General features: G+C 49.3%; 1 protein-coding gene across 1 annotated transcript in view; it reads right to left on the reverse strand.

Annotated features, from left to right (window-relative positions):
• The window catches only part of LOC146345228 (vasoactive intestinal polypeptide receptor 1-like), a 49744-nt gene that overhangs the window by 17771 nt on the left and 18597 nt on the right, over positions 1 to 13376 (reverse strand). Inside the window, exons 5-6 of the mRNA XM_084859834.1 lie at positions 3727 to 3824; positions 245 to 377 (exon numbers count right to left, since the gene is read on the reverse strand). Of these exons, the coding sequence (XP_084715960.1) occupies positions 245 to 377; positions 3727 to 3824 (231 nt within the window). The remainder of the gene's footprint in view (positions 1 to 244; positions 378 to 3726; positions 3825 to 13376) is intronic.

Below are 13376 nucleotides of genomic sequence, written 5' to 3' on the forward strand. Positions count from 1 at the left end.
TTTAACTTCGTTGTAAAGTGGCATTTTACTTTTTTAACTGGTTGTAATCTGCCCAGAAAACATTAGATATTGGGAGGATTAGAAATGTACTAAATAAATAAATAAAATAGGGAGGCTTAGGCATCTGGGGAAATGCAGAGGGTCAGATTGTGGCCCAAGGCCAGCTGGATTGGGCTCACAAGCCAGAAGTTCTGCTGCCCTGCCTTAGTATAAAGTTGTACTTCAGATCAGCTAAGATGCATACTGTTGACATCAGGCAGTGGTCCATGCTGTCGTCCGAGAACAAGATGGCGTCTTTGGTGAACACAGAAGCTGCCCTCAGGATGAATGAGAGAAACAAATGCATGTGGATGTAATTCCGTGTACAATGAAATTTCCTGGATGAGAGCAGAAAAGTAAAATATCATTTTGCAGACATGACATAACCTTAGAATCATAGAATGGTAGGGATGGAAGGGGCCTACAAGACCATCAAGCCCAACCCACCTAGTTGAGCTGGATTCTGCTTTGGGGGCATCTCTCAGCCAGTGGCTTCAGGTGAGGCCAGAACAGATGCAGATGCCATCACAGCATGATCCAGTGAGCAAATACCTACCTGGATGGACATGGAAGAAGTCTTTGGCAGCTGCATGCAGCCCCTGTGGCCTCAATTTGAGAGAGGATACACACAGATTCTTAGGGCACAACTCATAATTAGGGAGGTCTGTTGCTGGGAAACCAGGCATTTGGGGAGCTCACCAGAGTTCTGCAGCATGCATGACTCGGCCTGCATTTGCAAGCCGAGCCAAGGCATCTCCTCAAACTCCGGGGACTTTTTGCATATATTTCTTTTGTGTCAGCCATAATTTGTGCAAATTTCTGCCATTTATGTCAATTACAACCACAATGTGCTAAATCTGTGAAGATTGTGCCCATAATTTGTGCAAATTTTTTAAAAAACACCAAAAATTTGCTAACTGGCCCAACTCATTGCAGGCCAAGTTGGGCCATCTAGCAGAAGATGAACTGAAATCAGGGGGGGGGATCAATGAAAGCTCATCGAGCTCCACCCCTCAACCAGATTCCTCTCACATCCCTACTCATAATCACCAGCAATTGTAATGTAAGACATGGTGTCCTTTACAGCCAAAAGCACTGGGGCAAGGGATAAAGTTATCATCCTATTGTACAAAACAGAGTAGTGCACAATTGGCCTCTTGAAATTCTCCACCAGTTGTGGGCAGAGAAATTCAGAAGACCATTTCACCAAATTTCTCCAGGAGGAGGAGAAATTCTCAATAGTTTCTCCCAGGTAGGGCTCCTCATCGGCAGGGCTCGTAGTACAGCTTCTTCCTTTTTTTCCTAAGGATGTTGAGGGTCTTCGTGCTGCAACATCATCCTCTGTCTTGGCAGGCTGGCCCCCAGTTTGTATCCACCACAAAGCAGGTGGGGGCAGCATTGTGTCCAGTGCCAGGGAAGAGGTGGAGTTAATGCTCTGTCAAAATCTGTCCTCCAATTTCCTGAAAGTTTTCTTCCCCCATGAAAGGGGCTTCCATTGTTCTGCCTCATTCAGGATGTTTTATAATTTATTTTTGTGGTGTTTTTGAGCTTATGTGATCACAGCTGGCCTCCCAGGCTGCCTGCACATCTTGATCTGAAAGAGCCCTATGGGAAGAATTACCTCATGATGCCTTAAACTGAGCTTTAATTGACATGCAGGAAGCTGAGGAGGCTGCAGGCTGCCAGAATGATGATCATACAGTGAAAACCAGGACACTTGTGCTCACTCCTCGGCCACCTCCTAAATAAGGTAAGCCCAACCCATGAGAATTGCTCCACAATTTCTTCACCATTTAATTTATTTTTGAAAACAATTCTCTTCTATCAAATTGAATGAGAATGGTCAAAAAAATGTGGGCGAAATTTTCGGCACGACACTAGTACAAAGTTACTGAGCACTGGACTGAGTTTTGGGATTCTGCACCCACAAGTACTTTTGCTCTGCAAAAGGTGAACCCATTCCACTCTACCAGAACTCAGTAGAGACTGCAGAGCCCAGAATGGATTCTGCAATCCATTCCAGGCATGCCCATGCCCAACAAGGCCTAGCTGCCACCTTTGTGCATACCTGAGAAAGGGGTTTAGGATGGCCACTTGTGAATCACCAAAAAGGGGACCAAAGAGGACATCGATGTGCATAAAAATTGCATGCACTAATTTAGATCTATAGATGCAAATTTAGAAATGACTATTATAATTTAAATAGAAATACAGTACATCTCACCATCACTTGGAAGAATGTGACCAGGTGGCCTTGCTCAGTCTGCTGTCCAGGTTTTGTTGATGGGCAACTTCAAGGCCCAGCACTTCCTTCTGATGGTTCTTTCTCTTAAATCTGGACTTGGAGTGGACAGCCCTTCAGATAGAGGATACCTTCAAAATAGAAGGCAGTCCTCTGGCAGTCCTTCAAATAGCAGACTGTCTGTCCTCTATGAAAGAGGATACATGGCCACCCTAAAGGGATCTAACATGGCCTATTATCATCCCTGGCCACTATAGGAGGCCACGCCACATGTTCCAGTCCTTTGGTAGTGTGTCACCTCCTCATTGGCCTTGCCAGATGCAATTGGTGCATGGGATATGGTGTTTAGAGCACCCCAGCAATGCCCTAGGCCATTCTAGGAGGTTCCTTGAATGATCCAAGCTGCCAGGATGGCCACTGGGTGGTGAAAACATTGCACAGTAGGTGCACCAGACATGATCGGGAAATAAGAGGTGGAATCATAGAGTGGTCCAGGGATATCCCTGCCCACACTAGAGCCCTACCTCACATGCTATGAACTTTGTATATCATGTCTTTTTGTGCATGCCTGGAATAAATAATAAAATCAATTCTGGCTTCCATAGTCAACTCCAGATTTGTGGCACAGCATAATCACTGCATCAAACATTTTGCAACGCATATATGCTACTATTGAGCTATGCAGTGGTGAGTTACATAATGTTAGGCTCTGGATTTAATGGACTTAACAGGAGTGCCCTATTTAGACAGGGATGTGTATTATTTCACTCCCTTCAAAGTGTGGGAAGCCAATCCTGCTATGTTTGGGGCCCCTCCTACTCAGTCTGCTGGGTGGGTTCCTGGACATCTTCCCCTTAGTCCCACCATGGAAGCATCACTGGAACCATAGGCCCCATAAATTCACAGCCTGCAGGAGGCTTAAAGTTTCATGGGAAAATAGTTAGGGATGTCTGGATTTGAGAAATCCATCCTGTGTGTGTTTTGTGGATTGTGTGGTGACATTCATTCTGGTGTGTGGTCACAGATGGATTCACCTTTCTTTCTTTTCCTATTACGTGGAAAAATACGTAAATAATTCAACAAGAAGATTTGCAACGATTTACATAATGGATGTTATTCTGTAACATTTAGTGCATTGCTCCCCATTAATTTGGCATATGTCTCAGCAGAAACCTGCATGTTTTCCTCTGAATAAATTTGCATAAATTTTGGGAAAGAAAAAAAAAATCCAAAAGTCCATGGATTCAGCTTGGCCTGAGTGGGTAACTCCACGGTGGATTCCGCAGGTTGGATGCTTAGAAATCTGAACTCATTTTAGTCCATCTCGAATTTCTCCAGCATCCCTAAAAATAGCACAGTCAAACTTTGATTATTACGGGTGATTAAGAAAAGGTAGATTCTAAGAATCCAACCTGCAGTCTCTGAAAGACATGGTCACAATTTACCGGAAGAAGGCAAAGATGAGAAGAGCTGTGATGAGCGATGCCAGAGATGTTGCATAGCCTGCGGTATAGATGTGCCAGAATGCCGAATAGTATGATTTCTGTGGAAGAAGAGCAAACATTCATAATTAGAAGCACATGAGGACACTTCACCTCTCAGGAATTATGGCCTGGTTTCCCTTGGTAACCAATGAGAGAGGAAAGGACAGCGAGGTGTAGAAGACAAAGAAGAAGCCCTTTCATTCCATTATCAGTAAAGCAAATGTGTTTGTTTTCAGATTTCCAAGAAAGCAATGGACAGTTTCTGTACTCACAAGTAGGGAACCATGAGAATTTTGTTTCTGACTGTAAAACATGCAAGCATGCAAAGCTCTGAATGTGAGTGTGAGCACATGTCTGCTGAAAATATTCACAAGTTGTTGAACACATGCTTGCATTCATCTTATTCCCGATTTCCAGTTTGTTTTGCGCCAATTTCCTAACTTACACAAGTTTCCTCAGTAGACTAAATCAGACCCACTTTAGTCTACCAAGGAAATGTGCACAATTTGGGGGAGATTTGCTCAAATCTCCCATTCAATCACTGCTCGATTTGAGCAAGTTTCCTGTTCATGCAAACCAAACAGTGATTGCAAATGCGAAGGGGAATTGAGCATGTGATGAGCGGCAAGATGATGTTCAGAGAATCCTAGCTATCTTGAACATCGCACGTTCATGCATTCCTGTTCACAAGGTGCTGTTCTGTTCTCTAGAGTCCAAGGGCAGAAGTTTATTTATTTTAACAGCTGAGCTGTTTGACCAGTGGGTTCCCCCCCCCCCCAATCATTCATTGGGAGCATGGAGGCAAAATGAAATCCCCTGTGAAAGAATGTTAGGTGGGGAAGAAATTTTGCCAAAATTCTCAAGGGGATGTTGCCGCTTACCAACCTTAGTCTCAAGAGTTGGCCAAGTGGTTTTCATTTGTTCTTCTTCTTCTTCTTCTTCTTCTTCTTCTTCTTCTTCTTCTTCTTCTTCTTTTTCTTGCTGTAACTAATAAGGAAGATTTGTACTGCACACAGTGGTGCAAAATTCTCTCGAGCTTCCCACCAGCTGCACCTCCTGGAATGCTTTGAGAATTATGTGCCACCATATTGCACTGGTTGCAAGTGGGGATGGGAGAAGCAGCAATTTTCAAGCTCACCAAAGCTCTTCGAAATTCACTTCAAAGCTCATTTTGGCTCATGTCATTTTTGACCTACTTTTCAGCTTGTTAGAATAAGAAAAAAATATATTTTTGTGCGTATTCTTCAGAAGTGTAAACTTTCGGTATGTGTTCTCCCCCCAATGACTTAAGCAAGAAATTACACACACATACACACACACACACACACACACACATATATATATATATATATATATATATATATAAATGCATATTTCAAAGTGCACATCCCACACTCCCAATGCATTTTTTGACTGATCACAAATTTGGGAATCTGCAAAGCATTTGTGTGTGTGTGGCAGCGGTGAATGCTCCTGCTAGCATTCACCTTTGGGCTTGCAAATGAGACATGATTTGCCAACAGAAACAAAATTCTTGTACATCCCTACTTCTGAGGTATTCCAGAAAGTGCAGCAAGAAGAGGTACAAAGCATCCTCCACTGTGTCTTGCTGGCTGTACATCTTTTGCTGTGAAATGCAATGTGAAGTTGTGTGACTCCCCAGGCACTGCTAGGAAATGCATCTGTCAGAAAGAAGCAGTCTTATGCTGCTGCGAGTGATACATGGTTTTCTTTTTAGAAGTTAAGAAGGAAAAAAAAACCCAAAGCCCTCTGTCACTTCACAGGGTTAAGGAATGAAAGCGGCAAGTCCCCACTGAGAATTTTAGAGAAATTCTCTCTCTCTCTCTCTCTCTCTCTCTCTCACACACACACACACACACACACACATGCACACAGAGCAGCAGAAAAGCATGCTCCATTTTTGCAGGGTGGAAAGGTTTTCAGGAACCTGGAGGGCGGAGTTAGGCCTAATATGAGTATTTTTTCTCTTTAAACAAACCCATTGGTGAGTGATCAGCTAGATGCTAAGATCTAGGGATGTCAGTAGGGATGTATGAAAGTCACTTACCTTTCCACGGATTATGTTTATGGTGGGGGGGAGGTGTTCTGTCCCTCCCCCCGGAATCCTTGATGGGGGGGGAGGCGATCCATTCCTCCCCCCCGGAATCCTCGAACAGCCGGCTGTGCTCCGCGGCGGCTCCATGGAGCAGCCAGCCAGGCCCAGCCAGGCCAGAGTCGTCCGCAGCTGGATTTCCAGCCACAGAGGGCTCTGGGGAAAAACAACAACAACAATCGCATACGCAAATGGCGGCGGCTATGGCCACTGCCATTTGCGTTCCCTATTTTTGGCTGTCTTAGTCTACGTAAATATTTACATAGACTATTACGGCGAAAATAAAGGGGAACACAAATAGCGCCTGCTACGCTATTTGTGTTCCCCTTTATTTTCGCCGTAATACTCTACGTAAATATTTACGTATACTAAGACGGCCAAAAAGAAGGAACACAAATGGCGGTGGCCATAGCCACCGCCATTTGCGTATGCATTTTTTTTTAACCCAGCTGTGATAGGCTACGTAAATCTTTACATAGCCTGTCACGTCTCTGTAAAAAAAAAAACACCTCCAGACTGCAAATGGCAGTGGTGGCAGCCGGTTGGAAGACCAGCCGCCGCAGCCGCTGCCGCCGCAGCCGCCACCTGAGCCGCCGCCACCTGGAACATCCGCCCCAGGTAAGTCTTGTCCCAGGGGGGATCCACGGGGGGGCGGGGGGCAGGCCGTTCCGCCACAGATTTCAGGGGGCCGAATGCACTAGCATTTAGCCTCACCGAGATCCGTGGCGGAATTCTCTGATATCCCTAGATGTCAGAGAAATCCACAACAGATTGAAATCAGGAGAAATTTCCTGAATGTTAGAGCAATACAACAATGGAACGAATGACGTGGGGAGGTGGTGGGCTCTCCCACACTGGAGGCACTCAAGACTAGGGGTGTACGAAACCCCGCTTGCCTGGCTCCGCCGGGTTCCGCAGGTGGGGGGAGGCGCTCCGTCCCTCCCCCCGGAATCCTCGCTGGAGGGGAGGCGCTCCATGCCTTCCCCTGGTATCCTGGCCAGCCGGCTGTGCTCCACAGCCAAGCCACGGAGCCGCCGGCCGGCTCTGGCCACCTGCAGCCGGACATCCAGCCCCTGGGCAGCCCTGCAGGGATGCAAATGGTGGCTGTCATAGCCTCCGTTATTTGCATCCCTGTAGTGAGCCAGGATAGGCTATGTAAATATTTACATAGCCTATCACAGCAGGGGGGAAAAACCCCAGCATACACAAATGGCGGTGGCTACTGCCATTTGCGTATGCTGGGTTCCCCCCCACCACCATGATAGGCTATGTAAATATTTACATAGCCTATTGCGGCCTCCGCAGTGACGCAAATGGCATCCCTACGTAAGTATTTACGTAGCCTATCACAGCTGAAGAAGGAGGAAGCAAATGGCGGCCGCAGGACGGCCACCATTTGCACAGCAGCGCAGATGGGAGCAGGTAAGTGCTCCGTTTTGCGTGTCTTTCGTGGGTTGGGGGGGCGGGGGCTTCGTTCCGCGATGGTTTTCGGGGGGCCGAATGCACTGGCATTCGGCCTCACCGAGATCCATCGCGGAATTCTCTGACATCCCTACTCAAGACGAGGCTGGACAACCATCTGTCAGGGATGCTTTGACTGGGATTCCTGCCCTGAGCAGGGGCTTGGACTCGATGGTCTTATAGGCCCTTTCCACCCCTACTTTTCTGTGATTCTATGATGCTATGATTCTATGGAGGTTAGGCTGAGGAAGAAAAGAGAGAAAGACCAATGCTCTTTTGGGCTGCATTAATAGAAGCGTAGCTTCCAAATCCCAGGAAGTACTAGTTCCCCTCTTCTCAGCACTGGTTAGGTCTATGGAGGTTAGGCTGAGGAAGAAAAGAGAGAAATACCAATGCTATTTGGCACTGCATTAATAGAAACATTGCTTCCAAATCCTGGGAAGTACTAGTTCCCCTCTGCTCAGCACAGGTTAGGCCTCATCTGGAGTACTGTGTCCAGTTCTGGGCACCACACTTTAAGAAGGATGCAGACAAGTTGGAGAGGGTTCAGAGGAGGGCAGTGAAGATTATCAGGGGACTGGAAACAAAGCCCTATGAGGAGAGACTGAAAGAACTGGACATGTTTCGCCTTAAGAAGAGAAGACTGAGGAGAGATAGGATAGCCAGGGCCTGCAGGAGAAGCCACCACCACCACCACCGGGGAAGAGGCGTGCTTGCCGCCGCTGGGCCTGCTGCTGCCGCTGCTGGGCCTGCTGCTGCCGCCGCTGCCACCACCACCAGGCCTTCCCTGTGGACTTCTGCCTGGCAGACCGCCAGTCCCTGCAGGACCAGGCCCCCAGGTACCGAGCCAGCTGTGCTGCTCCACCTGCCCCTCCCTGGACAGGCTACATAAGCTGGCTGGCTGAGGTGGCCTGGGAGAGCCAGGGCCTGCAGGAGAAGCCACCACCACCACCACCACCACCACCACCACCACCACCACCACCACTACCACCACTGGGGAAGAGGCGTGCTTGCTGCTGCTGGGCCTGCTGCTGCTGCCACCACCACCACCGCCACCAGGCCTTCCCTGTGGACTCCTGCCTGGCATTTTTAAGGGGATTTTAATTGTTTTGTTTCTTTGTTTTATTTTGTTGGGGGGGATTTTGTTGTGTTTTTAGGGGTGGGTAGCCTGCCTGATAGGCAGGAGCGAGGGGGCATGTGTCCACCTGATGGAGGCAGTGGGGGGAGTGTTGGGGGCCAGAACATACCGAGGCTGGGCAGCAGGCGCTGGCGGAGCGCTAGGGGCAGGCCATGCCAGGTAAGGGGAACAAGGGAGAGATGTGTAGTATCTGTCCCCTGCTCCGGGCCTGTCCAGAGCCAAAGGATGGCTGGGGGAGGCGTGACCCCATCTTCTGGCCTTCGTTTGCTGCTCTGCTATGCCAGGTCTGTTACCCAGAAAACCTCCCTCATCCATGACATGATCCTGGATGAGGGTGCAGACCTGGCATGTATTACGGAGACCTGGTTGGCCGAGGCTGCTGCTCCAACCCTTGCAGCCATGTGTCCAGCTGGATTTTCGTCTGCACAGCAGCCGAGGGCTGGGGATCGGGGAGGGGAAGTGGCTGTTATCTACCGAGAGTCCTTGGTCTTCACCAGACCCCCTCTCCGGGAGACCAAGGTTGCTGAGTGCATGTACTGGAGGTTGGGCCCGAAGGGCAGTCTGGGGATTCTGCTCGTGTACCGTCCACCCCGCTGCACGACTGACTCCCTGGCCGAGGTGCTTGAGGTGGTCTCTGATGTGCGTGTACAGTCCCCTAACTTACTGGTGTTGGGGGACTTCAACGTACATTCGGAGGCCATCCTCACAGGAGCACCTCGGGACTTCATGGAGACCATGGCCTCCTGGGAGCTGCACCATATTCTAACTGGGCCCACCCATGTAGCCGGTCATGCACTAGACCTTGTGTTTGTTTCTGGAGAAGTGGGGAGTGATCTGGAAGTCGGGGGTATATCCACCACCCCCTTGTCATGGTCAGATCACTATCTGGTGATGTTGGACTTCTCGGTTCCACAACCCCTCCGCAGGGGTGGAGGACCCATTAAAATGGTCTGCCCCAGGCGTCTTATGGATCCAAATGGATTCCTGAACGCGCTTGGGGATTCTCTGGGGCATGCCAACGGCCACTCGGTCGAGACCCTGGTGGGTGGCTGGAATGCCGCAATCACTGGGGCATTAGATCGGGTGGCTCCGAAATGCCCTCTCCCCCTGAACAGGGCTCGGACTGCACCATGGTTCAATCCGCGGTTACGAGCTCTGAAACAGGAGGTGAGACGGCTAGAGCACTGGTGGCGGAAGTCTCGCTCCAAAGACGATCAGACACGGGCTAGAGCTGTATCTTCAGCCTATCACGTGGTGGTGAAGGCAGCAAAAAAGGAATATTATGCTGCCTCCATCGCGTCTGCAGAGTGCTGCCCCAGGAGGCTGTTCCAAATGGTCCGGAGCCTGGTCGGTCCTGTGGCTCCGGAACCACTGGAGCATTCTAAGGGCTCCTGTGAGGCTTTGGCAAGGCACTTTGCAGATAAAATTGATCAGATTAGGTGTGTTACTCTGCATGCTGTGGATACAGTAAGTGAGCAAGAGGCGGCCTGTGGCAAACCGGTTTTGTGGGATCAGTTCCAGCTTCTTCCTCCTGATGAAGTGGACAAGGTGCTTTCATCTGTAAGGCCAACCACCTGCTTACTTGATCCTTGCCCATCTTGGCTCATTATGAGCTGCAGAGAGAGACTGGGTGAGGGGATCAAGGCGGTGGTGAACGCCTCCCTTGGGGAGGGAGTGATGCCATCAGCCCTCAAGGAGGCAGCGATAAGACCGCTCTTAAAGAAGCCCTCCTTGGATCCTCAAGTTCTGAACAACTTTCGCCCAGTCTCAAATCTGCCATTTTTGGGCAAGGTGATTGAGCGGGTGGTGGCGGTGCAGTTGAAGGCACACTTGATTATCTAGACCCATTTCAGTCGGGCTTCAGGCCTGGGCATGGGACAGAAACGGCCTTGGTTGCCTTGGTGGATGACATGAGGAGGGCTCTGGATAGGGGTGAATGCTCCTTCCTTGTTCTCCTCGACCTCTCAGCGGCTTTTGATACCGTTGACCACGGTATCCTCCTGGACCGCCTGGAGGGGCTGGGCATTGGAGACACTGTATTGCGGTGGTTCCGGTCCTTCCTCTCCGGCAGGTACCAGAGGGTAGCACTGGGAGAGGAGGTTTCGGACCCGTGGCCACTTACTTGTGGGATGCCACAGGGTTCCATCCTCTCCCTGATGCTATTTAACATCTATGTGAAGCCACTGGGGGCTATCATCAGGAGGTTTGGGGTGCAGTGTCATCAATATGCGGATGACACGCAGCTCTACCTCTCATTCAAATCTTCACCAAAGTTGGCCCTAGAATCCCTGTCCAAATGCCTGGAGACGGTGAGTGGCTGGATGGGGAGGAATAAGCTGAAGCTGAACCCTGACAAGACCGAGGTACTTTTGGTGGGAGACAAGAGGATGTTGGGGGATGTTGGCCTGGTGTTGAATGGGGTATGGCTACCCTTGAAAGACCAGGTCAGCAGCCTGGGGGTCATTTTGGACTCCCAGCTGTCCATGGAGGCTCAGGTGTCAGCTGTGAGCCGGACAGCGCTGTATCAACTCCATCTGATACGGCGGCTGCGCCCCTTCCTTCCCGACCATCTGCTCCCATCAGTAGTACATGCCCTGGTCTCCTCTCGTTTAGACTACTGTAATGCTCTCTATGTGGGGTTACCCTTGAAGATGGTTCAGAAGCTGCAGCTGGTACAGAACGCGGCGGCTCGCCTGATTAAAGGCAGCCGCCGGCGAGATCACATCTCTCCCGTGCTGAAGGAGTTGCACTGGTTACCAGTTGTTTTCCGGGCCAAATTCAAGGTGTTGGTTTTGACCTTTAAAACCCTATATGGTTCCGGCCCAGCCTATCTTAAGGAGCGCCTCCAGCAACACCAGACAGGCCGCTTAACAAGATCAGCCTCAGATGGCCTTCTCTCTGTCCCATCAGCCAGGACAGCTAGACTGGTGGGGATGAGGGAGAGGGCCTTCTCTGTGGTGGCCCCCACTCTGTGGAACTCCCTCCCTAGGGAACTCCGTCATGCCCCCTTTAATGAGCTTCCGTTGTGCATTAAAAACATGGTTGTTCAGGCAGGCATTTGGGGTGGGTTAGGGTATTTTAAAAAAAAAATGGTAAAATTTTATTGTTTTAAATTGTTTTATGGTGGGTTGTACATCGCCCAGAGTGGCTGGGTGACCAGTCAGATGGGCGATTAATAAATTAAATAAATAAATAAATAAATAAATAAATATCGCTCTTCAAGTATTTGAAAGATTGTCCCTGAGAGGAAGGCTGGGATCTCTTCTCAATCATCCCAGAGTGCAGGACACAGAATAATGGGCTCAAGTTACAGGAAGCCAGGTTCTGGCTGAACATCAGGAAAAACTTCCTGACTGTTAGAGAAATATGACAATGGAACCAATTCCCTAGGGAGGTGGTGGGGTCTCCCACACTGGAGGCGTTCAAGACGAGGCTGGACAGCCATCTGTCAGGGATGCTCTGACTTGGATTCCTGCATTGAGCAGGGGGTTGGACTTGATGGCCTTGTAGGCCCCTTCCAACCCTACTATTCTATGATTCTATGATTCTAAATAAGTTTGGAGTTCTATAAATCTGACCTGCTGATTCCACAGCAGATCAGCCTTTTCTGAGTTGCACTGATTCTGTGGACTTGCAGACCTTTTTTTTTTTTTAAACTCTCCAAATTTGTATGCAAATTGAGTTGTAGAATATATAACAAATAATACACACAAACACACACACTCACACACACTTACTGAACATGCACATTTCCCCTCATGAAAATGCAGATGGGGTGTGTGTGTGCTGATTGTGCAAATGTGCATTTTTGAAAGTACACATTTGCACAAGTGCGCACGTTTGAACACAAATGCAAGTCTGGGATATACGTGAGTGCCCAGCAAGTGACGTGTGGTGTCCCACTTTCCCATAAGCTGCCATTTTACACAAAATTGTGGGTAAGCCTTTTACAGAAATCACCATTTTGCCTAAAATATTGGCCAGAAATAGAGTGACTTATGTAAAATTGCAGCCATAAGTGGTCTAATTAGACCATTTCAATTGCATAAATTGAGCTATTTATAGCCGCCATTTTGCACAACGTGGCAATTTCCATAAAAGACTTACCCATGGTTCTGCATGAAATGGCAGCTTGCAAACAACCAGGGAACTGTGAGTTTGTCTGACTTGGTGTGCGCTGAGTCGGGCATTCCTAGGGGTCTGCTAGCTGGTGTCCAGGGGACTGAGCTGTCGACAAGTTGCCAAGCTCAACCCCCAAACCAGATTCCTCTGACATCCCTAAATGTAACATCCATGGTGGGATATCTCTGTTTCTTGCATTTCTCTTTAGGAGGAAAATTGAGGCAAGCCCCTTTTTCCCAGGAGCTTGCAAAAAAACAAAAAACAATCTGCAGTATTGTTAGAGCCAGATTTGGCCTACGAGGGCCAGTTGGCCATCCCTGGGCTTGGATTCAGATTTAGTTAGGGGTGAACGAAAGTCACTTACCTTTTCTCGCAGCTTTTTTGCGGTGGGGGGGAGCGCTTCGCTGCTCCCCCCGTGAAGTTCAGGCCGGGGGGGGGAGGCTTCCCGCCTCGCCCGGCCAAAATTCAGGCTGGGGGGGGGAGGCTTCCCGCCTCGCCCGGCCGAAATTCAGGCCGGGGAGGAGGCTTCCCGCCTCGCCCGGCCGCGAACACGAAAGTAAAAAAAAAAAAAAACACGTCCCCTGATAGGCTACGTGACGATTCACGTAGCCTATCACGGCTAGATCTGGAAAGTCAGCCGTGATAGGCTACGTGAATCGTTACGTAGCCTATCAGGGGACGTGTTTTTTTTTTTCTTTCATTGCAATGGCGGGGGCGGCAGCCGGTCGAAAGACCGGCTGCCGCTCCCGACCCGCTCGAACACCGGACGAACCGCCA

Source organism: Heloderma suspectum, chromosome 5, assembly GCF_057233095.1.
Source record: "Heloderma suspectum isolate Gila_16-S chromosome 5, 16-S_ref, whole genome shotgun sequence".
NCBI lineage: Eukaryota > Metazoa > Chordata > Lepidosauria > Squamata > Helodermatidae > Heloderma > Heloderma suspectum.